The sequence below is a fragment of the Plasmopara halstedii genome (assembly GCF_900000015.1).
Source record: "Plasmopara halstedii genome assembly, contig: Scaffold_113, whole genome shotgun sequence".
In the NCBI taxonomy this organism is placed as follows: Eukaryota; Oomycota; class Peronosporomycetes; order Peronosporales; family Peronosporaceae; genus Plasmopara; species Plasmopara halstedii.
Genome location: NW_020187034.1, coordinates 6226 through 29517, shown reverse-complemented (window position 1 = coordinate 29517; position 23292 = coordinate 6226). Strand labels below are relative to the sequence as shown.

Sequence of the window (23292 nt, the reverse complement as noted above, 5' to 3'; positions counted from 1 at the left end):
GTGGAAGTCTAAACCAAAGACGTCAAGAAATGGCTGATAAAGTCATGGAAGAATCAGTACAATTTCTGGAGCGAAAAGGAATTGAGAGTCCGCCTCAAAATCTCCCACTGACAAGAAACTGTTAGACGAGCTACTCAAAAAAATGAGGAGAATTTTGACAACTATATTAAAAAGTTTTATAATGAAGATGAAAAGAAGAACTTGACAGTACGCAGATCAGATGCTAGTAAAGAAGACATACCGACGATATCTACAGTCACAAAAGTTTTTTTTCAGATGATTTCATAAAAAGTATCCGATATAGATCGGGAGAGGCAAAGAATCGATACAAAGTATTTTAGAAAGGAGTAGAGGTCACATTTTTTAAAGCATTGGTGTGGAACAGCATTTACTTTGTTTGAAAGGAGGTTAGACCGACCGTTTGACGAGAAAGGTGACGATCCGACAGAATTATTACAAACAACACCCGCTGAGATAGTAAGAAATTTTGTATGCCTTGTGGTTTCAACGGTGAAACGTAATCTTTCCGTTAAAATTGCCATTCGAATTGTTCTGTCATAAGTCATTGTGTGCATTTGAAACACCACGGATAAATGAGCGGGAATTTATAGAATTCAGCTTTTGCTGATGTAGTTCTTGACGCAATGATCAATCCATTAATATTAGATACGCCTAAAGGAATCCCGTTTTTCTGATTCCTAGCATATACATATATATAATCTACCCAACTCTAAGATTTCACTTACCTACAGGCCACTTACTTTTCTTCCTTGGGATAACTCGTGCTTTTTGTTTTCTAGCATACGCGACCCAGGCGATGATTTCTGGGTGTTGCATAATTTTTTCAAGCGTATTGTACTCACGTGCTAGTGTCTTGTTGTCCTCAACTGCGTGGATTTTGCTGTGACATTGACGACAAATCATGATACAGAAATTTAAAAATTCTTTTGTATACCCTTTACGGAGATATTTCGCATGAGTAACTCGCGGTATGACGTGGTGTGCTGTCAGTTTCGTTGGTCGCTCACACATTTCACATAAACCTTTGGAATTTCCAGAATCTTCACTATCAGCAACGTCTTCATCCAACACAATTTCATCCTCTCGAACAATCTGTTTCTTGCCGAACTCAATAAACTCTATTTCCAATTTTATCGGACGGTCGTTGCCGACAAGATCCTCATCATTTTCGTCAATATGACTAGTAATTCTTGCTGGGTGCCAAGCTTCATCCTCTTCAAGCACGACAAGACAACTCTTGCCAATAGCAAGTTGCGATTCTAAACGTTCTTTGCGTATACTCCGAATAAACTCCTCGTGCTTTTGTTCATTATCGTCGTCTTCACTACCAAGCACAACACTAGCAACTTGCTCTGCAATCGGCTGTAATTGACTTGTGTCTACAAAGTCCGTCTCCTTTAACACCTCAATAATTGTCTCGACAAGACACTCTCGATTCTGATCCACCTCCTCTGTAGCAGCAATCAACAGCTCTGCTGTATACTCCTGCTCTTCCTTTGAAGCACCACCTCTACTAAAAGACTGTAGCACCAATATCAATCGCTCATCCAAACTCATAGCACAGTTTATTAATGTGGCTTACCTGAAATAGAGATTTCGAGACTTTCATCTCGTGATTTTCAAAATGGCGAATCTACGCGTTTTCGGCGTCGACTTTGTATGTTGCGTTCTTCTACCTTGCAATAGCATCGAAATGACAAAGTGTTGCGATTTATTAATTGAAATTTTCTTTAACAGGGTGCGCAACGATGCGTTGTAGCTGAAAGCAATGGTGACGTGGTGCTTAATCAACTCGGTGGCATGACAACAGCTACTCTAGTTTCGTTTAAAGGGGAAGAACGTCTGCTAGGCGAGTCAGCTGTACTTTCAACCAGTACAAATCCGAGCAATACAGTTGGATTTCTATCGGGACTTGTCGGCAAGAAACTAGCGGACGTTCAACGCCAGCTTGAGCGCCTACCTGGTCCTCAACCCGTTTTTGAAGTAGACGAGACGGGTCGCGTGGTGGTAATCGTGGACTATGGCTCGAATGGAAAGAAGACAAGTTTCACATTGGAACAACTGACTGGTATGCTATTCGCTGATCTAGCGACGCAGATGAAGAAACGATTAGAAAACGAGCCATTTCATATGACTTTGGCTGTACCGTCGGTATGGGGTGACGAGGAGAAACAAGCAGTTCGTATGGCTGGTAAAATTGCTGGCATTTCTAGCTTGGCAATCATTTCGCGTGATGCAGCACTAGCTCGATGTTTTCATTGCAAACACCCTGTGAAAGTTCCTGTATCTGGTGACGGTGACGTTGAAATGGAAACTCCTCGATACATTGCTATTGTAGATATGGGCCACACCAGTACTAGCGTTACAGTTGTTAAGCTGACGTCCGAGGGTGAAACGGTGTTGGCTACAGAAGGTGATGTCGAGCTTGGTGCCGAGACACTTGATCGTCGACTCTTTGAATACTTTCAAAAGGATGTTCAAATGAACCACCAGCTAGACATCTCACTTCATTCGAAGGAGGGAAAACGATTATATCAGGCATGCGAAAAGCTTAAGAAATTGCTGTCTACTATCGGTGAAGCTAGTGTGACGGTGGAAAACCTTGCACCTGAGAACGATATTAACATCTCGATCTCTCGCAACGCTTTTGAAGAGCTCTGTGTTGTTGAGCGCAACCGTGTGACTGAGATGGTCCAACATGCTTTAGCAATGGCTAAGGAAGACGTTGCCAGTGCCGACATTGCGTCAGTAGAAATTGTTGGTGGCGGGACTCGAATTCCGTTTGTACAGGAAGCCATCATTGCCGCTTTTCCTGCTGAGCAGCAACGTAACGCTGATTTAATCGGTCGTATGCTTGATTCGACCACGGCCATTGCTCTCGGTGCTGCTTACTCGAGTGAAGTGGTGGTTGCACCTGATACGCTAACTTTAGAGACTCACGAGGATACGGAAGAATTAACTCGCTTTGTTGCGCTGGAGCAGACGTATCAAGCTCGTGATGCTGAATTGGCTGCAATCGCTCATGAGCGTAATGCCATTGAGTCATTTGTTTATGAAATGCGATCGAAGAGCAGCGGAAAGTATGGAGACAAGCTCGATTTATCCAAGTTAAACCCACTCCTGGATGCTGCTGAGGACTGGATCTACTCGGAGGAATCAGAGACTGCTACGTTGGACTTTATTCGCTCAAAGCACGAGTCAATCGAAGGGGAAATTCGTTCTGCTTGTGCAGACTACTTTTCAGCTGTCGAGGCAGACCAACGTGCGTTTGAACAGCATCTTGAAAACGAATCACAGAAGGCTGAACTCGAACGTCAGAACGAAGGGGGTGATGATGATCACGATACTCGCAAGCTAAAGAAACCGGAACGCATGCGTATGGTGGTGAAAAATAAAGACGAAGGTAATGAGCTTTTCCGAGATGGTAATTTCAAACACGCCGCTGCTCGCTACGTCAAAGCTTTGACTCATGCGTCGAAATTCTTTGACTTGTCGGAGGGTGACAAGGAAGAAGTGAACGCGATTAAGCTCAGTCTGTTTTTGAATCTTGCGCAGTGCTACCTCAAATTGGAAAGTTATTCGAAAGCAGTAGCGAATTGCAATGAAGCGCTGGCTTTGGAATCTAAAAACGTCAAGGCACTTTATCGCCGCGCCATGGCGTACGAGAAAGAGAAGAAACTTGAGCTAGCAGCTGCGGACGTCAAAGCTGCGCTGCTTCTCGCACCTCAAGATCGTGCTATTCTTAAGCTCGATGAGCGTCTAAAGCTTGCTTTGCGTCGCCAGCTTGACAAGGAAAAGAAAATGTGGAGCAAGGCATTCGCGTAAACACTCGACATAATTTCAAGTAAGAAACGAAGTGCTTAGGCATATAGAATCATGGCGAAAAGTGAAGTTTTTCTTTCTTAAAGATCAAAAACTTCGTCTAGACTCATCACAACACTCACTATATTCATTCTAGTCAGGCTCTTTCGTTCTGTACTCAGACTAGAATCAAATGAACATTTAAACTGTTCATTACTACTACTTACTGTTCTCTTTGTTCACTGATTATCGGGAGCTGTGCATCTGTTGATCCACTTGCGTCGTCGGACCATAGCTAGTGTGAAAGGGTCCTTTTGCCACGGTCCTGAAAAAGACGGCGCGTAGATCCATCCATTATCATCGCCTTGAGACACATCAAGAGTCCATCCTTCAGCTATCAAATGTTTTGGTACCTTTGGTGCAACTTCTTCAAAGACATTCGATGAAATGTTGGCATCTGTAACGGAACTCCAGCGCTTGCGTTCGGTTGAGCCTGAAATGAGCGTATCAGTTGTCCACTTTTTGACAATATGAAAACGTTGATTTTCCCAAAGCTCAAGAACTTGATCAATACGTTCATTTGACGTCAATTTAATCTCGAGAAATAGAACAGACTTGCGTTTTTGTCTGTCATAGTTCGGTGGTACCTCAAGTTCGTATGACACAAGTTCTGACTGATTCTTCTCAAGAAACGGAGCTAAAGCGATGTTAGCATTGCCAATACAGTCATCCTTTAAAAAACGATCATAGTCCATCACATGAACTTCCAGACACTTTTCCTTGGGTCGATCGACTTGAAATTGAAACGTCTCAGCTGGTGTCCAGCGTGGATTGAGACTATTTTGCACTACGGAGCTCTTTTGGCTCACACGCCCTAATTTAAACACCACGTACGGATCGCTTTTGCCACCCATGCCCATAAATCCAAAATCACCGGATGGTAAATCACCTGCGCACATTAGCGTCACCTGTAGCGTGTACATGCCGCTCATGCTGTCTATTCCGTCGTCTTTCCAGATTCGGACCGACTGACACTGTGTTGTGCTGTAACACATTTCGTATGTTGCCTTCTCGTAGGAAAACAGTATACAAATTACTATTACTATCCGGAATTTACTGACGAATTACTCACGGACTTTTACCTTGCAATTTTTCAACATGTATACAATGGACTGTCGGTCACTCGACGTTTGTTTAGTCGTCAATCCATATCAGACATGATTTCTTACCACAACTGTACAGCAACCGATAAAGTCACCGCATGGCACTTCGATCGCGCTGTTCATTTTATTCACAATTTGCGATGTATGTCAACATGATCAATGATTATTATTGGATCTAGACCGAATCTATCAAACTCTTTTGGAACAACGAGGGTGTATACGATGGACTTGTCGTGATCTTTGCACAGAGAAGCTTTAATTTGTAGCATTCGCTTTACTAACGCACAGACGGTGGGTCTTTTTGACTTTATACTTGCTTAAAGTGTAGAGTTGTTTATTTGAATTTCGGGTAATTAAAGCTACAATGAAAATTTCATGAAATTTTTACAGATAATATGGAAAAATTACTCTGGACCATACAATTATGCAGTGACGTATACGGTTGAAACCTTTCTTCACACCACATGGTAATATCGGAAAATTACCAATCGGCTGCTAGACGTGTGGCTAGGAATCGTAGGACATAAAATGCAGCTTTAATCTTATACGCACCTGTCACGTTGAAGCCAGCAACTAAACTGAGGAATTCGTTTCTAACATGATGGTCTGCGTCTTCGTGATGCATGCATGTTTATATCAGTACCATCAGACAAAAACTTATGTTGAGCTCGAAAGAATCTTCTAGGCATAGAGTGACTTCTGCAACTTAAAGATTTAGTGATTGCACCTTTGTCGTTCACTTTGTAACAAGTGACTTCATACTTCATACTATCAGCGACAAAATGCACGCCGTGCACGTGACACTCGTCAAGGCCGTCGATCTGCCATCCGCTGACTTTAACGGCAAAAGCGATCCGTATGTGATTTTCCAACTCGCTAATACGATGCGTAAAAGCTCTGTAATCCAAGCCAACCTCAATCCAGAGTGGGATCCTGAAGAGACTTTTTCATTCATCGCCGAGGATATTCAATCGGCTGTGCTGGATGTCAAAGTGTTTGATCATGATCGCATTTCAAAGGACGACATTATTGGCTCTTGTCAAGTGCCACTTAATACTTTACATGAGAAACCAGAGTCTGAAGTGCTTATGTACCAACTTGAGGTGCCCTCGGCTTTTGCTAAGCAGAAGCGTAAAAGCGCTATTATGCTCGAAATTAAGCTCGAAAAGGAAGACTAGAATGTGTTTCTAATTCTCTGTATACTTTGCCGTTAAGTGATGTGCAGCGTTTTTCAATGTTTGAGTCTTGCGAAGAAAGTGCGTAGGTTCTTACTAGTCGACATCGGTCACTATGACAGCCCAAGGCATCCGGGACAGGACGGCACGTTTCTCGTGTTCAAAATGTTTTTCCCACCTCTAGAAGCTGCTAGAGAGATCGTCGTGGTCCCAAACCATCTGAAAGTCTCGTCCCATAATGCTAGGGTGTCGACCTCGAGCGGCTTGACGGCTGCCACGCACGTCGCTCCACGCAAGTTTCTAAGTCTCTTTCTGGCAATTCACCAAAAACGTTGGACGTGCTTCATTTTGCAATCCAAGTGCTGTGACAAAGCTGAAGTCGGCGAGCTTCCAAAAGTCCTAGCGTGTTATAGTAAACAAAGGTGCTAGAAGAATGAAAATTATAGGCTTAGAGATGCGAACTCCCAACAAGTCGAAACGCACGCTTCGTCAACTAGATCGTGCAGCTTCACACTCTTTAAAAGACATAAAACTTAATCACGCGTATTTTTCCGAAACTTCCAGTTCTTCGGACGATCATGAGGTTGAAGCTCATGGTCGATTCTCGACTTGTTTGAAGCAGATCGAGTCTGAACATTTAAATGTATCCCATAGTCCGTCAAATTGTACGTGTAGTACAGTTGGTCGTAATCTCTGCGTGCAACATGGCGGTGGACGAAAATGTAGTCATGAAGGATGTAAGAAGCATGTTGCTTCAAGTGGATTATGTCGAAGTCATGGTGGAGGCCGGCGTTGTCAAGTACCAGATTGTATGAGTAGTGCACAAAGTCGAGGCCTCTGTTACGTTCATGGTGGAGGTGGACGTTGTCAACGAGAAGGTTGTGGATCAAGTGCCAAGAAAGGTGGATATTGTATCGCACATGGTGGAGGGCATCGATGTGAAGTGACGGGCTGTACCAGTAGTGCAGTGAGTGGTGCCCGATGTCGAGCACATGGTGGCGGTCGTCGATGTGCCATACAAGATTGTTCGAGTAGTGCCAAAACTGGTGGTCGCTGTATTGCACATGGGGGTGGCAAGCGATGTACTGTTGAAGCCTGTACCAGCAGTGCTCAGCGTCTAGGTCTCTGCAAAGCTCATGGTGGTGGACGACGATGTATTGTAGACAATTGCGCCAATAGTGCCGTAAGTCGTGGTCGCTGCATTGCCCATGGTGGCGGAAAGCGGTGTGTCTTTGAAGGCTGTACGACTACTGCTCGCAAAGGAGGCTTTTGCTTTGCTCATGGTGGACGATCCACGCTGTCAATGACTGGATCTCGTAGCAGACTGACATCTTCAACTTTTCCACCAGCCCACGCTTCACTATCAAAGATGCATTTGTGGTCGTCAGCAAGTGAATGCTCGATTCCAGCGCTATCGTTACCTCCGCGTCGATTGCTTCCTCCACTCGATACAATGTTAATGGCAAATCGATCAGACGTGCTTTGTCGAAATACTCCAATTCCACCCATTCGGAGACCTGTTGTTTCATTCGAGCGAGACAATCGAGGTAGTCATGAGTCACATATGGTTCATAAAGACTTGCACAATCCTGCTTTAGTGTGGCAACGCAGTCAACCAGAAATGTCAGATTTCCACTCTCGACGACAAGAAACTCCAATGTTGTCTTCTTCTTCTTGTTCCGGTTACTCGTGGCAGCGTCTTCAAGAGACGATTCGTCATGAATCCCGTGTCCACGGAATTACCAATGATGACGATGACTTGGTGTTTGAAGATAAAACCATTAGCAAGATGGACGGCAATATATCGTCTGACGATATCTGGACACGAAATCGCGACTTGATCATGCTACAAAGAACGCGAGAAATCTAATGGTTACCTCTCTAGTCAGGATAACTTAATACATAACCAACGTGATAAAATGTTCATTTCTTAACTTTTGACAGGTCATCAGATACGCGAGATGTGCCAATACATAAAGAGCGTACCTTGTTCTTATTGTAAATTCTGCTTCCTCTTCTATTGCTACTGATGACCTACTGAATGGAGCAATACGACCAGAACGACCGCCGTTGTTTGGGCTGGCGAGAAAGCATCGACTCTTGCGTCGCCACGTCCAAATGGTTGCGACCTCTGGTAAATCTTCGGAGCCGAATTTCATTTTCTTCTCGAACTAAGTCCAACTTTTCCGGATGTTGTTTCAAATGCTCCTGCAATTGAGCTAGCGCTTTCTCTGTTTCAAATTGTCCTTGTTTCTCGTATTGAGATTTTGTGATTAAGTTACTATGGCGACCAGGCTTTTCGAAATGATACCAAAAGTACGCGATTGTAGCAATGATTTCAAACACGCGCGTGAGCGATACTAAAAGTATCAACAACAACGACGTCTCGGTCGATGATGTGCTGTAAAATAACAATGTCATGCCAACTAGCTTCAAAGAACGTGATATGATGAGCTGCGAATTCGTCGGTGGTGGCAACTCCTCGTCCAAATTGTCAATCTCTCCATTATCCTCTTCATCTTGTGCGATAGTATCCACCTTTGCAGATGCACCCCACTGATACCACCATACAAGTACGCATCCAAAGATCGCAAAAAAAGCAAAATAAATCTTACCCAAGTGTGGGATACCGAACAGAACCTCCCGATTCCATAAGTAAACAAGATACGAGATTGCCCATGTTCCGAGACGATATAGATTCGGCATGATCACGAAACTTGTGATTGGCACCGCTACCGTTGCCATAGATAGTAATGACGACACAATTTGAGCTCCGGGCAAGAATTTTGTACTATTTCGAGCTTGACGCTGGAAGAGATAGAGAGCAAGAAGCGCTGAGAACAATACACCCACAGTGGCACCCAATAAGTAGTGGAAAGAGCGCGATCGCGAGAGCCATTCAGAAGAATAAAACAACAGTAGACCCAGAAAAAAGTTTTGAGCGTACACCCACGTTAGATCTGCAATATGTAGAAGTGTCAAATCAGCGCCAAATACTTTCACAGAACGCCATATCATAAAACTCATGCGTACATGTGTAAAACGTGAAGTCATAAAAAAAGTGTGGTGTCACTGTGGAGATAAATGGCTGTAAAGGACCCGTAACTGTAATGCATGGTGCGTGGTACGGACTGAGTTCGAGCATGCATGTACCTCCATCTTCTAATTCCCTGCACTTGAGCGGACAGCCATTAACGCAGTTCTCACACAACAATTTGGCTGATAAAAATCAAATTGAGCAAATTAGCACGGTATGAAAGCACACAACTCTTAATCCAACGTACACATCACAAACACCAATTTTTCAACAACCTGAACGACGAATGGAGGTACATAATTTTCTAGTGTAAGAGTCAATTGCACTGCCTTTAATACACTTCGACATAACATTCGCGGAGTCCTATTACAAAAGCACATCATATCAATCAAACATCAAGAAATTGTATCATATCAACAAAAAATCTACCGTGTATATGTGAAGCTCAACAGATGAACTTTTGGACTCTTCACCACAACTCGCAACTCGGTCCAGGTCCAAAAAACCGGACGTAAGGGCCATGCAACTCTCTGCAAGTACCAGAGTGTGGCATTGGTCATATTAAATAGAGCATTCGCCTCACGTGACTGGCCGAGCGACTGGATTAGCGCCGGTTGAAGTGTGCTTTTATCCACAAAACCGTCTATTAGCCATAATGAATCTATTCTTTACAGTTAATAAGATAAGTATAACCTGTTTAGAGGATCCATACGAATATGAAGCGAAGCATTTTCATAAAAACAAAATCTTTGCTGATGTCCCCATGTCACGACTTCACTCATGTCAGTCACGCCCTCGTCCAGCCATCGAGATGGTACTGAAGAATAAAATACACAGAATTAGAAATCAGATTTCATTGATTGAGATGAAGAACGGAGTCTACAGATTGTCGCAGTGGCAGGCTCAGCGAGAGAGTACGAGCAGCAGAGCAGCGCAATGATCAGCAGCATTCGCGTCATCGAGACCTTAGAAGCACTTTTTGCGAATCAGCTCTGTGCCGATGAATTGTGTGCACCACGTACGATGAACATTCTGAGAAAAAGCGAACGTGCACAGGTCTTTTAGATTATATTATATAGAACAACACCACGTTTGTCATAGTAAACGTATTACTTTGCTACAAAACCCATTGACTTGACATTTTGCTACACAAAATTTATAGTGTGCAAACGTCGAAATGCTAACCGCACAATAAAGTTATACTCCAGTAATGGTTTTATGGGATACATTTTTATAGCAATTTTTGTAACTCAACCACGTAATTCATTAAAATATTAATCAAAAAGCGTATTTTGGGTAGAATGTTTAAGAATATTACTTAAAATGGGCAGTAAATTACCCTATTTACGATCTGACCCATAAATGTATCAACTTCTCGTTTTCAGAAGACACTCTTCTGTTTCTTACTTTCGTGTTCTATACTCTCAATCTTGGCTGCTCGTGTTATAAATAATATCATCTCAATGATCATCATGAAGATGGCACCAACAAGTCCAGCAACAAGTCTCTGCATAGTAGAACCAAGAACATTTAGTATGAATTAATAGCATCATCCACCATCAAACTTACCGTTGTCTCGTTCTGTGTGAGATTTCGAGCTAAAAAATAAACAGCAATGAATGCTGTGAGTCGAGCCATGACCATATTGGCTCCAATGGAAAGATGCTGGCGTATATTGGTCTGATGATGCAATAGCTCCTTGTCTACAGATCGCGTTTTAACATTGCGCACCATGCTGCTGTAGCGCATCTCCTCGTCCAAGCGCTGGAGTTTCCTGCGACGACTAGCGAGGTACTTGGTCTTCTTCTCGTTATCTTGTTCATCCTTTAATTGCTCTTTAGCCTCAACACGAACTTGAACTCCTCGCCCCTGACGCAAAAATGACATCAGAGTAGGCGTTGATGGGTTTAAAGCTCGCAACTCGCTTATCAACTCCCATACTTGACGCAACTCAGACGGTGTAAGCACATCGTTCCTCTCACTATAAAGTAATTTTTTAAACTTCGATTGACTCAGCTGGTCGGGGCTTAAATGTGTCGTGAGAAACATTCGCAGATCTTTAATGCTATCACCATAGAGTTGTAAGTCTGCAGCCATGATTCAATTTACTGTCTTTTTGGGTAAGTTCATTGTCCAAGACCACCTTTTAATCGTATTGTCTTTATTATCACATATTTTGTCATACCAAATAAAATTGAAGACACCTCATTTCCTTACAAAGCCCGAACACCAAGTCTCAGAAATTATAAAATCGTTTAATGATTAGTTTTCATATATGGATTATAAAAGATGAGACTTGAAGTACAATATCATTTTAGACTGTACCTTTCATACTGACTACAAGACCTCTTGTACAACATTTAACTTCCAACGATTGTCCAATTTCAGCTATGCAGTCTCAGCTGCTGCCGCGTCAGCCGCGCTGGAATGTTTGTGGCCGACTTCCTTCTTCTTTTCATGCTGCTGCAACTGTCAAGACCTCGTATACATATGTATTTCTCATGACGTGCATATCATTATTGGTTGTCAACGGCGTTGCGCAAGGTGAAACTCAAGCTGAAGACAGTCCTGCTGTCCTCTCGCACTTCAATGGGCTCCACACATTGTCTGGGGACAGTTATCGCGCTTTTAAAAATCGCTTGAAGCGAACAATGCGTGGAGAAAGCTGTCTGCGGTACCACGTAGGTGGTGCTTGGTGGCATTACGAATGGTGTTTTGATCAATACGTACGACAGTTCCATCCGCAAGTTAAAGGTCAGGAAAAGAGCATTTTACTCGGTACATTCGATGCGCACAAGCCACATCCATTGCGAGTTTTGGCTGTGGATAATTTAGCTCGACTTGCCGACCCTGATCGGATGGGTTACATGGCTCAGCAGCAATACAACTCAGGTGATCTCTGTGAATACGAAGGCACGCGTCGGTCGGTAAAATTGCAAGTCAAGTGTTGTGCTCTGCATGATAATGAAGCCTACATTGATTCTGTGGAAGAAAAATCGCAATGTGAGTACGAGTTGAATGTGTGTTCACCAGTAGCTTGCGGACTGATGCAGAGAGATCAATTTGTTTTTACTGCACCGACGTCCATGGATGAAGAAGAACGCATGGCATTGACTCAAACAGTGAAGGAAATGTTCTATCATGCGTACAATGGCTATATGGCGAATGCATTCCCACAGGATGATTTGCTGCCCCTTTCGTGTAAAGGTGGAGAGTTCGAGCTCGGACGCCTTCCAATGTTGACGCTAATTGATACATTAGATACATTAGCCCTTCTGGAAGACGCGACAGAATTTCGACGTGCTGTGGAATTGGTGGTAAAAAATGCCGACTTTAATATGGACACCGAAGTGTCTGTGTTCGAGACAACCATACGAATACTGGGTGGGCTGCTATCGGCACATCTTTTTGCGATAGATCCAGAGCTACAGCTATTTCCGAATGGTGGATATGACGGTACTCTACTGCTGCTAGCCGTAGATTTAGGAGATCGTTTGTTGCCTGCGTTTGATACTGCAACGGGTATTCCAATCGGTACAGTTAATTTGAGGCATGGTGTACCAAAGGGAGAAACGCCGATTGCATCAACTGCTGGTGCTGGATCACTCTCAATTGAATTTACCATGCTAAGTGTCTTGACAGGAGATCCGAAGTATGCTGTAGCAGCGCGGGGAGCTGTTCGAGCGCTCTTTATTCGCCGCTCAAAACTTGGACTTCTTGGAAAGCACATTAATACAACTAATGGTGAATGGACTGAATTTTCATCGGGCCCAGGAACTAACTCAGATAGCTTTTACGAGTACTTAATGAAGATGTACGAGCTTTTTGGTGATCAGGAGGCCTTAGATATGTTTACACAAGTGTACCCGGCTGTGCTGTTTCATAACAAACATGGAGACTGGTATACAGATGTTTCCATGTATACTGGTTGTCACGGTCGCAGCGGAAGCGCGACTGTATTTTTTGAAAACCTTGCCGCTTTCTGGCCTGGTATGCAAGTTGCTGCAGGTGATATTAAGGCTGCTGCAGATTCCATGAACGCCTTTTATCACGTTTGGCGAGACTATGGGTTTCTTTCTGAGCATTTCAATGTTAGAGACTGGAAGCCTCTCAAACTACGAAATGGTAATGGAGCCCGTTATCCACTACGACCAGAGCTGATTGAATCGACTTTTTATATGCATGAGGCGACTAACGACTCGTCCTGGCTGCGCGCTGGTGCTCACGTAGTTCATTCACTGCAAAAATATACCAAGACTTCATGTGGCTATGCGAGCATAGCCGACGTCGAGACTAAAAAACAGGAAGATTACATGCCGTCATTTTTTCTTTCTGAAACTTGCAAGTACCTTTACTTGCTATTCAATACAACTCATTTTTTTCGCCAGGGCAATTATGTAATGACCACCGAAGCCCATCCACTTCCAATCCTACCGACAAAGCTGGTTAAGCGGATCTTAGATGCAGATGATGCATACACTAGCAGCATCAAAGCGGCATCCAGCGCTCCATTTTCGGCTGGACGAGTTATGCAATGTAAAGCGCCAAAATTTTACGAGCTCGTCAATTATTCTCTCCGTTACGAAGGCGAATTTGTCGCTCGTACTACTCAGTGTTTACCTCGTGCACCATCTCCTGCTCTTCTCCTCAAGGCATCTCAGGCTGCGGTCAAAAATCTGGAACGATCTGGATCGATCAGTAATGCGATGTCTGAATTAAAACTTATTGCAATGACAGATTCAGACACATTAAAGTCAAACATTACAACAAAGAGCAAGGTTCTAACGAAAAATCAAGAAAGTTTAGCTTCAAGTCTACTCAAGGAATGGCTTCCAGCGCTGGAACACAAGCTCCAGAAAAGCATCGCAAAGAATACTGATATCAAATGGCTGGAAAAATTTGTTAAAGCAGCTTCTTATAGTGACGAATCTATGACGGAGCAAGATTTTAGTAGCCCATTGGTGCAATATTTGTACGGAGGTATTCAGCTTGGTGAGTTTCGAGTTGAGCAACTTCTTGGGCGCGTGCGCGTAACTCGAGAAGAAACCGGTGACTGGATTGATGTAGCAACGGTTGCTGAGGGTAGCCAATTGCTCATTGGAATAGGATTCGACAATATTGAACTCGATGCTGATTCGTACACTTTGGATGACGAAGAAGGGCACGATAATGATTATCGTCCACCGAATCTTGGACAGTACCATGTGTACAAGGTGGAAGATGATTTGACGTTACCTGTAGAACAGCACTGCTCGCTTCACGTTCAAATAGACAAAAAAATGCTTTCCATCAAATCACTGCGCAACGCGACAACAAGACCAACTGCGGACAGCTCCTACGTGTCGTTGACAGTACCTTGTGTAGGAGCTAATTTTGGTGCGACAAGCTCACTCAAAATGTCACGTGCGTTTCCCGAGGGAGAAGTCGTAATTGCTGATCCAATTGACGGGTGTGATGAATTGTCAAGCGTAACTGAAGAAATTGCTGGTAATATATTGCTTGTCCAAAGAGGGAAATGCTTTTTTGAAAAGAAAGCAGAAAATGCGATGAAGTGGGGCGCTGCTGGTATCATCATTGTCAACAATGAAGAGAACGATCTTGTGCTCGTGATGGAAGGTGTTGATAAGGAAGCTGAGGATGCGTCGAATGAGATTCTGAATGTACCGGTCGTGATGGTTTCTCATCGTCTCGGCGAATGGTTCGAAACTCACCTGACCAAAACAAAGACATCCACTTTGTCTCCTGTCAAGGTAAGCATCGAGGTCAATGTTCGGCATCACAATGATGATTCGAACATCAATCGAAAAAGAACAAGGAGCTTAACTGGAGACAATTCGTTTCCTAGGGTGGTGGGCAAAGCTGACAACCTTAACGTGTATGGTCCGCTTTGGGGGATTGAGCTACTTACAAAGGAAAGGAACCATAGAGAAACAGAGGAGTCGGAAGCTACAGATATTTTCACCATTGCCATTATCGATACCCCACCATGGTGAGCACTGGTCAAATCAAACTTTTATAGAAAAAACAAGTAGTTCACAAGATTAGGTTGTTAACGTGTTCTTAGATCTCTCTTTCAGTACATTCCAAGCACTACTATTCTCTCCCTTGTCTTAACGTGAACTTAAGCTGCTTTACTCAATTCGACTCTGCACTTATTATTCAATGCAGCCTAGACGAGTAACTTTTTCCGCTTGCTCTGGTCATCTTTGCCGCGCTGGACAGCTGTGATGCGATCGCCCAAACTGAGTGCAATTCCTTGAGTCTTGCTGCGAATGCGGATATACCCAGCAATGCGACCATTATCCTGCTTTTCTACGCTGAGATTAACGAGAGCATCTTCGCCAAATACACTCTTAGCATACAGATTGGCTGCTAAGAAATTCGTATCTCCACCTAGGGATGCTGTCGGGGTCATGCAGCGCATATTTGTCTTGTCGACCACGTGCTGAAGGAACTCAAACACATTCGATAGGTCTGTGTTCACCGCCACTTTATTCTCCCATTCAAATTCAGCCCACATTGAACGGAAGGCAGAATCCGTGCACGTGGCTGGCTTGATGTAGTCCATTATGTCCATGTGGATGTCATTTAAATTTACGTATGTCTTCTCAGCTCCTGAAGCCGAGTCGTACACAATGTTGCCAAAAATGTGGCCGGTTTCCGTAGAGCTTACTTTGATGTTGGCACGAATCGTGCGCTGGTCAAGCGGTCCTATGGTTTGCGGCTGAGGGCGCTCTACAAGCTTAAGGTCACCAATCGTGGACAGGTCCACTGTAAGGTTTGTTAGCGTTTGGGGAATGCGATTAACCACTAAAATTTCCAGCAAGATGTCGTAGTCATGCACCGTGACGTACGCTTCGGCGTACACGGGATCTGCAAAACCTGTTAGCTGGTGCACGTGCCGCATAGCTCCAGCATACTCATTAGAGTCGTCACCTTGTTGACCAAGGGCTCGATTAATGTCCGCACCATCATCAATATCAATGTCAGTCGAGCCCAAAGCCTTCTTGCCGCGGAGCTGCCGAAAATTAATTAGCTCGTCCACCTGTGTGAGTGGCTCACTATCACCACCAGCAGCACGCGCAGCTTCAGACTCTTGCATCTTTTGCGTGTCGAGAAGTCGGCGATAAGCATCACGGCACTCCTCGGTGATGATAGTATGCATGGCCTGGGCGCTTGCAGGATCAAGCAGGACACGCACACACATAAGAATACGTCGTGCAGAATCTTGATCTATCTCGTGCTTGCTTGTCTTTGCCTGTCCAAAAGCCACAATTGCGCACATATAGCGAGTAGAAGTCACCACTAACTTTTTGATCGCAACGTCGCGGGCTGTAGCGCTTGCAAGATCGCCGTTCGATAAACGAAGGCACAATTTAGTTAAAGTCGAAGCCACTGCCGCGCCAAGGAAGAAGTCTCCGTTCAGCAACAATCGTCGAAGACCTGGCACATTCTCATCTTCAGCTATCGCAGATTTTGCAGCTGGGCCAGAATATGAGGTCTCTGTGGCATACGTGCCATCTGCCAGCACGATACTCTTAGTAACGGGCTTCGAGTACGCTGCACCGGTACCAGCTGCGATTTCAGGACCTTCAGTATCTTCAGTTGGCGTCTTGAGCATGGCTTCCGTTGCCAAGGGAAGACTACCGATAACAGTGAATATTGTATTTGCCGCCTCAAATATAGAGGTGTCACTTTCCGTACCATCTTCGGGTGGTAGGGTTGCATATTCACTAAGAATCCAGAGGGCGACACGGTAAACTTTAGCCCGTGAAATCTCAGAGAATGAAATCATCAGTTTTTGTAGGATACTCTCGCGTAGATCTGGGTAGCTCTCGCACATTGCGCGTACGAAAAGAATAACATCCATAGCACCATCAGGCTGGTTGAGAAACTCCATTAACAAATGCACCACAGCATTGGCAACTTCTGGAAACTTGACAGCGCAAGCATGAATAGCTTTAATGAGTAAGTGGCGGTACTCACCAGCTTTTTCGCGCGTCTTGTCTTGAGTCTTAACTACCTCCCGCTTCAAATGAGTCACAACTTCATCGATGTTACGTACTGAAACAAGATCCATAGCAATATCCAGTACTTTTCTGCAAATATCTAGATTTGGCGAGCTGAGCGCGCGCATAATATCCATAAGAATTTCCTGCAATACTTTTGTATGGTATTTCTTCAAATCCGCAAGTCGATCCAGCACAATAAGCTTCACATTATTATCGCTCTGTGAATTAAGCAGTCCACTGTACGTTTTTGCAGCCGCACGCACTGCTGTGGGAGCAGCCGACAATGTGACAAGAGTCCAAGCCGCCTCATAGCTAACAGCTGGGGATGATGAGTTGAGTAGCTGAAAGACACAGCGAACGAAACGTGCTTTCTGGGCAGGGTCCTGGCGACAAACTTTACGCGTCATCTCAAGGATCACGAGCGAGAATCCATCTCCAAACTTCGGGACCTGATCCATAGCGTTCATAAGAAATGTCATGGCTCTGTCTTGGGCACATTCGTTAAGCATAAGAAAAGCATTGCGTCTGGCTCCAGCATCGGTCTCGCAAAGGATAAACCGTTCAATAAGTTCTGGAGCATCGGGAATCAGCATATCTCCATAGGTTTTGTACATGGTGTAGACTGTCATGACAGCATTCTTGCGCACGTATGAGTGACGGTGCTCTAAATTGCTCTTGACAGCATCTTTCAGCGGCTCTAAAATTTCTTTCTCTTTGATTCTGCAAAGAAAGCGCAGCATGCAGCCACGAATGTACTCGTTTGGATGATTTAAATCATTCAGTAGGGCATTACACACCAATATCATCTCTGGAAGGAGCTTGGGTGCGATCTTATCACCCGTACCTGACTGCTCATACTTTGGTGCGATCTCCCAGAAAACCATAAGTAGTTTCTTTAACGTGTGATCACTCTGCGTGGAGCAAAAGCGAATGATGTGCATAAGCACCTTTGGCAGTTTCTCTCCCTGTAGGAGCGCGAGGATGGCGCTCTTTACGGCCTGAATTTTGAGCTCCACTTTCGGCGACTCAAGACCCTTCAGAATCTCATCTTGTGAAGGAGGAATCGCCTTTTCATTAGTCACCTGCTGTAGCAATACTGTGCAGTAGCGCTCATTCGTCACGCCCGCCATCTTGACCCTCGTGGATCCTTCAATATGAGGAGGGAAATCGCAAAGTGTCGGTAAACAATTGGCTAATTTAAGTTGTGAGTATAGCACCAATAAGCGACCACTTCGGAGTGATTGTCAACTCCGCAATATTCAAGATGTTACCGCGCGTTGGCGTGGTGTATACGAGGAAAAGCGAGTTGTCGCTTGAATATAAACAGCTTGCACAGTATATAGCGTTGTGTCTAGCAGCTAGCGGCCGCTGTGCGAAAACATGGCTTATAGGTGCTGCGAAACACGACAAATACAAAGGATCAGATAAGAGCAAAAGCGACACTGATGCTTTGGCACTGCGCTGTGATGGCGTCGTGTTAGATAGCAGCAAAATCTCTGCAGATACATTTGAAGCGACAGTAGATTTAAAAACCCTGCATGAGTGTGATCTGTGGCTGTTGATGGTCGAAGCGGACGAGACATTAAAAGTGGCCGAGTATTTGCACAAGATGTTTGGGAATTCCTGTGAAAATAGGCCGAAGCGTGTAGTGCTCAGTATTCAGACAACAATGCGTCGGCTTGCTCAGCTCAATATTGCGTACGTCAAAAGGCTCTTGTTTCTTAGAGGTGTTGCTGATTGGAATTTGTTACTTTCTAAAGACTGCCAGAGGCTATAGTAGTGCATGGAGGTGCAGCTTTCCACGTAGTGAAAGACGATCGAGGACTGCTTAGACCTCTATCTAGAGGGTGTTTCTTTGTGGAAAGATTGTCGTAAGTATAGGTGTTCAGGTTGAAGTTCAGTTCGAAGCTAAGCACTTTTTGAGATCGTAGAAAGGAGAAGTCTTCGGCAGTCTATGCACTAGACTTACTCGAGAGCACAGGAATTCGAGTACTCTGTCGTCACAATATCCAAGGTTATTCTTGCTATTTCATTTGTGAAGTGCTGTATTGTACTTATTTTGTGTGCGCATGCAGCAATGAAGTGGGGGTGTACGATGCTGCGCACCTTTTATTACATCAATGCATTGACAGGGAAAAGTGTTATAGATGGATTAAGGGATCGCAAAACACGCTTTCTTTTCTTGCAAGTGCTAGTGGAGATGGATGAGCTCTTTCAAATTGTCGCAAGTGCAGCTACTGTGAACAAAAGCAAGTCGGGTCGAGTTTCAATTCCAGATACAAGCGCTGCAACTCTTTTCCCTGTGCAATCACTCATGGTGCTTCTTCCTTTGCCCGACTGGATTTTTAATAGTTTTGTCATAAAGGCATTTGATCTTGGTCTAGTGGTACCTTCGAGCGATTACAAGTCTGTCATGACGGTATATTCACATGAGTCAATTAGCACCTTTAATGTGGTTATTAACCCTAACTTTTCATTTTACTGATGTATCCAATTTCAGTCCGATTTGATGGCATGCCCGCCGTTGCAGACAAATTTTGAAGCTGAGCTTCGCGACGTGTTTGAGCTAGCAGCAGGACGCAGTATGACATTACCAGCATTAGAAAAGTTGCAGCAGACTTTTTCATCCGCAAAGATGCGGCAGCAACAAGAAAAAAAAGCTGACAGCGACTCTGCATACCAAGTGCGAATTGACAGTGGTGTTTTGCTTGCAGCGGTGAAGCTGTCCCCAAATTGCACTACTGCCTCCCGCACTTTTTTTTTAAAGTGTTTCTTCACATTCGTGCTCACGTTGCTGTTGGCGCTGTATTTGTTTGTCATGTAAGCTCTAGGATCTTAGCGTTCAAAGATAATCGGATGGTATGTCAACATACTTGTTAAGTACACATATTTTGAGAGAAATATTAAAGCCGTCAAAGTAATTTTAAGTGTACTAATGCGTTATGCCTGAAACGGTTTTTCAATTCAGTCCGATGATATTTGTTCAATATCTCTAGCAAAAAAAAAATGCCACCTGGCTGGCGATTATACTGCATGAGCCTACCACAGCAAAAGAAAAATTCTTTGCCAAAAGGGCGTGCCGCCAACTGAATACGCTTGCAAATGTGATATCAAAAGGCATCAATTCTCTGGTCCGAGACTGAAACTTCCTATCCATTTGTATCGAAAATATGTCATCATCTCGTCGCATTTTGAAGATGCATATGACTTGATCGAAGCTTATTCGCTGACGTTAAGCAGCTCTGTCCTACTCACATTTCTCCTTATATCACGTGAAGGATGTCAGCATAACACTTTTTTCTTTAAAGTATTTGATCTTGCACAGTGCAGTGTTGACGATAAAAAGACTTCAAATCTCCAATGCTTATGCGACCGTCCACTTATGCTGTATATAGATTTCCTCCCAATGTGTGCCGGTGCTGTTTGTGCTTGAAGTGGACAAACTGAAACGGCACGAGCTTATTCCCGCGCCAGTTAACTTCAACCAAAGCTAAACTTCAAGATATGAGCGTAAAGCACTTTTCATGGGTCAAATCCAGCGTCGATCATTAAAGCCAACAAGAATAGCAGTAATGGCGTCAAAAAGCCACATGTCACCCCAACGACGAAGAAGTTTTGTATCTGCCATTTACGGCCATCTGCTTGAGAGCGTGGAGACCGAGCAAATGTGTAAGGGACTCGGAATGACTAGAGGTGACGTCAAATACCTTCGTCGAATGTTTGACAGCGAGAAGACATCACAAAGCGACAATTTGTCAATTCATGGATTCTTATACTTGGTTGATACTGATAAGGTATTTGCACGGTCTCAAATTTTGACTGAAAGCTTACTTCGCCTTTCTGATGTCACGAATGAAATGACTGAAATGACTTTCGATCAATTTTTGCGTATTGTATGCACGTTTGCTGCCTTTTCCGAGCTAGAGCTCTATCGTTTCTTTTACAATTCCATTTTTGCCAAAGGATTTGTTACTGTAAACGCTTCTTCAATAAGAGAGGTGCTCCAAGAAGCTGGAAGTTCCTACGTTCATAATATTGAAGTGGCTATTCGACAATTTGCAGTTAACCCATTTCCATCATTGATCGGCTTACCAACATTTCTAACCTTTAACGAATTCCAGAAACTTGTGCTTCGAGATCCCGTAATTTTTTTTCCAGTCGTTCAGCTACAAAGCAACGTACGCTCTCGGACTTTGGGCAAGAGATACTGGGAAAGAAAAGCACAAGAGCAAGAACTTGTTGCTTCCCTTCTCATGTATCAGCATCTTAACAAAGGAAAGCTGCCTTTTATGACCTGGAAAGAATGCGGAATGGGTTTTTTGTTTGGTGGGGAAACTGTTTTAGCTAGGGCTCGAAAATTGGCTCGGTGAAATAAGTACCTTAAAACTAGATTAGGCGAAGAAAGTATAATAAAGAAATTCGAGAAAACACGTTAGGAATCTTAAAAATTACTTAAAGACCTAATTTAGCTCTAAATTGTAAGATGCGTCGTCCTGGTAACCCAAATGCGGACGCGGCGGGTACGTGGAAACTTCACCATTGCATTTTTCCGACTTCGACTCGATCTCATGCTTTTAAAATCAGCTTTGCATCTTTTCTCAATCGCTACTAATCAATCAATGATGTGTGTATGGATCATCAGATTCTGATGCTGTTCAACGTGCACGATATGCCAGTGAAGGAGACCCAGGTGTCGCCCTTGTCAAAGCTGTAGCTGAAAAGGCTCTTAAGTCTCCTAAGGTTCGCGTTGGGCTCGTGCTATGGATCGTTGGTCTGTTTTTCATGCTCTTAGCGCCTGGACTGCGCACGGTTACTCCAGAGATGAAGTCAACTTATGAAAACATGATTATCGAGGCTGCCAATATGCCAGAGTACCACAAAGCTTACACTAAATACATGAAAGCTCAGGCTTATGCCGACGAAGCTAAGGTATGGTTCTGGCGTGTACGTGAGCCATACAAGACGATGGTAAATCAACGTCAACCAATAGCCGATAAGTGGGCGGCCGAAGTGGCGAGAACTGAACAAATACGGGAAGAAAAAATGAAAAAAGCACGGAATTTTGTGGGACTTTGGTCGGATTTTGGAATGGCGGATGTACGTGCGCGATTCTGGAGTGCTTTTGAAAAGGGCAAGATTTTTGCGCAGCAACAGACTTTTTACCACATGATTATGCGCGTGCTTGCGTCGCGAGATGAAGACATACTGAGTATGGTTTTGAATTGGGTCTTCGTGGCTGTCATGAACTTTACAACGGGACTGCTGGGTGCACTTTTCTACTTCTTCTTTTCGCTTATCAACATGGTATTTTCGTACCAACCTGATCCCGTAAGTGCGACAGCTTTTGTCCTACTGGGCTTTGTCGGTGCTGCGAGCGTAGTTGCCTCGTATCTACTCGCTATCTATGGGATGGTTGCCAGCGGTATCTATGTGATGGGCAAGGTTATCGTGCGTGATGCGCTTGAACAAGAGCATCGCCGGCAGCACCTTCGAGTTGATTAATATGTGTATGTCAACGCTACAAATATTAGCCACATGTAGGTACAGGTATGTCGCTTTAGCGTACGTAGTGAAAAATTCTACGTCAGCAATCGTAGTATGAGTTAATTTTCTAGTAGACATTTATCGCTTCGTAATCCTTGTATTCATGACAGCCTTACTTTTGCCGATAAGTTGCGCTAAGGATTGTATACAAAGCCACAGAAAGCCGGGGCAACATACTGTAATAAATATAGTAAAGTAAAGTATTACAGAGTAAATATTTACAATGAATATAATTGAGTATACACATCAGGACCGAAATTTTCGTAAAATATGATCTACTAGCGGATATCACGACATTTTTTTATCAGATCACTGATAGTCCTACTTGACTTAAAGGCTCTCAGCTCCGCTCCTGGTAGAAACACACAAGCCCAAACTCAACTTTCTGAATCAAAGCCCATCTGTGCGAAGTGCTAGAAAACGGCTGCAATTGGTAGCATATAGTCATTTCTGGTTTAGGAAATGGGTCATTAAATGTTCAAATGCTCTCCGTGGGACAAATCAAACAGCTCATCTATCGTTGGTCCAGATAAGATCAA

At 43.9% G+C, this 23292-nt stretch overlaps 12 protein-coding genes across 12 annotated transcripts; 7 read left to right on the top strand and 5 right to left on the bottom strand.

The window, feature by feature from the left end:
• Positions 1–738: 738 nt before the first annotated feature.
• Positions 739–1578, bottom strand: PHALS_00480 (hypothetical protein F443_18872; the record flags this gene model as incomplete). The annotated part of the gene is made up of 1 exon (XM_024716679.1): positions 739–1578. The coding sequence occupies one exon, from the start codon at positions 1576–1578 to the stop codon at positions 739–741; it is 840 nt and encodes a 279-aa protein (XP_024572524.1).
• Positions 1579–1645: 67 nt separating this feature from the next.
• On the top strand, positions 1646–3846 carry PHALS_00479 (tetratricopeptide repeat-containing protein; the record flags this gene model as incomplete). The annotated part of the gene is made up of 2 exons (XM_024716668.1): positions 1646–1678; positions 1759–3846. The coding sequence occupies 2 exons, from the start codon at positions 1646–1648 to the stop codon at positions 3844–3846; spliced, it is 2121 nt and encodes a 706-aa protein (XP_024572523.1).
• A 215-nt stretch (positions 3847–4061) lies between these two features.
• On the bottom strand, positions 4062–4814 carry PHALS_00478 (Predicted Ca2-dependent phospholipid-binding protein; the record flags this gene model as incomplete). The annotated part of the gene is made up of 1 exon (XM_024716656.1): positions 4062–4814. The coding sequence occupies one exon, from the start codon at positions 4812–4814 to the stop codon at positions 4062–4064; it is 753 nt and encodes a 250-aa protein (XP_024572522.1).
• A 953-nt stretch (positions 4815–5767) lies between these two features.
• Positions 5768–6163, top strand: PHALS_00477 (Predicted Ca2-dependent phospholipid-binding protein; the record flags this gene model as incomplete). The annotated part of the gene is made up of 1 exon (XM_024716645.1): positions 5768–6163. One exon carries the CDS (start codon positions 5768–5770, stop codon positions 6161–6163), a length of 396 nt encoding a protein of 131 aa, XP_024572521.1.
• A 1-nt stretch (position 6164) lies between these two features.
• On the top strand, positions 6165–6592 carry PHALS_15018 (uncharacterized protein). The gene has a single exon (XM_024716634.2). It carries the CDS (start codon positions 6203–6205, stop codon positions 6587–6589), a length of 387 nt encoding a protein of 128 aa, XP_024572520.1. The 5' UTR covers positions 6165–6202; the 3' UTR covers positions 6590–6592.
• A 1-nt stretch (position 6593) lies between these two features.
• PHALS_00476 (uncharacterized protein) lies at positions 6594–8030 on the top strand (the record flags this gene model as incomplete). The annotated part of the gene is made up of 1 exon (XM_024716623.1): positions 6594–8030. One exon carries the CDS (start codon positions 6594–6596, stop codon positions 8028–8030), a length of 1437 nt encoding a protein of 478 aa, XP_024572519.1.
• Positions 8031–8041: 11 nt separating this feature from the next.
• Positions 8042–10156, bottom strand: PHALS_00475 (transmembrane protein 194a-like; the record flags this gene model as incomplete). The annotated part of the gene is made up of 8 exons (XM_024716612.1): positions 8042–8054; positions 8147–8194; positions 8259–9120; positions 9194–9379; positions 9445–9560; positions 9627–9821; positions 9891–10014; positions 10081–10156. 8 exons carry the CDS (start codon positions 10154–10156, stop codon positions 8042–8044), a joined length of 1620 nt encoding a protein of 539 aa, XP_024572518.1.
• Positions 10157–10578: 422 nt separating this feature from the next.
• Positions 10579–11294, bottom strand: PHALS_00474 (ATPase, vacuolar ER assembly factor, Vma12; the record flags this gene model as incomplete). The annotated part of the gene is made up of 2 exons (XM_024716601.1): positions 10579–10704; positions 10767–11294. 2 exons carry the CDS (start codon positions 11292–11294, stop codon positions 10579–10581), a joined length of 654 nt encoding a protein of 217 aa, XP_024572517.1.
• A 293-nt stretch (positions 11295–11587) lies between these two features.
• Positions 11588–15190, top strand: PHALS_00473 (er degradation-enhancing alpha-mannosidase-like protein; the record flags this gene model as incomplete). Its single annotated transcript, XM_024716590.1, has 1 exon — positions 11588–15190. One exon carries the CDS (start codon positions 11588–11590, stop codon positions 15188–15190), a length of 3603 nt encoding a protein of 1200 aa, XP_024572516.1.
• A 176-nt stretch (positions 15191–15366) lies between these two features.
• Positions 15367–18339, bottom strand: PHALS_00472 (coatomer subunit; the record flags this gene model as incomplete). Its single annotated transcript, XM_024716579.1, has 1 exon — positions 15367–18339. The coding sequence occupies one exon, from the start codon at positions 18337–18339 to the stop codon at positions 15367–15369; it is 2973 nt and encodes a 990-aa protein (XP_024572515.1).
• Positions 18340–18473: 134 nt separating this feature from the next.
• Positions 18474–20033, top strand: PHALS_00471 (NAD(P)-binding domain; the record flags this gene model as incomplete). Its single annotated transcript, XM_024716568.1, has 5 exons — positions 18474–18907; positions 18970–19080; positions 19141–19223; positions 19285–19628; positions 19710–20033. 5 exons carry the CDS (start codon positions 18474–18476, stop codon positions 20031–20033), a joined length of 1296 nt encoding a protein of 431 aa, XP_024572514.1.
• A 748-nt stretch (positions 20034–20781) lies between these two features.
• PHALS_00470 (uncharacterized protein) lies at positions 20782–22711 on the top strand (the record flags this gene model as incomplete). Its single annotated transcript, XM_024716557.1, has 3 exons — positions 20782–21575; positions 21668–21729; positions 21852–22711. The coding sequence occupies 3 exons, from the start codon at positions 20782–20784 to the stop codon at positions 22709–22711; spliced, it is 1716 nt and encodes a 571-aa protein (XP_024572513.1).
• Positions 22712–23292: the final 581 nt, after the last annotated feature.

What these genes read in the sequence shown, in the direction of transcription:
- PHALS_15018 (XM_024716634.2), top strand. Translation starts at nt 6,203, where the DNA reads ATGTGCAGCGTTTTTCAATGTTTGAGTCTTGCGAAGAAAGTGCGTAGG.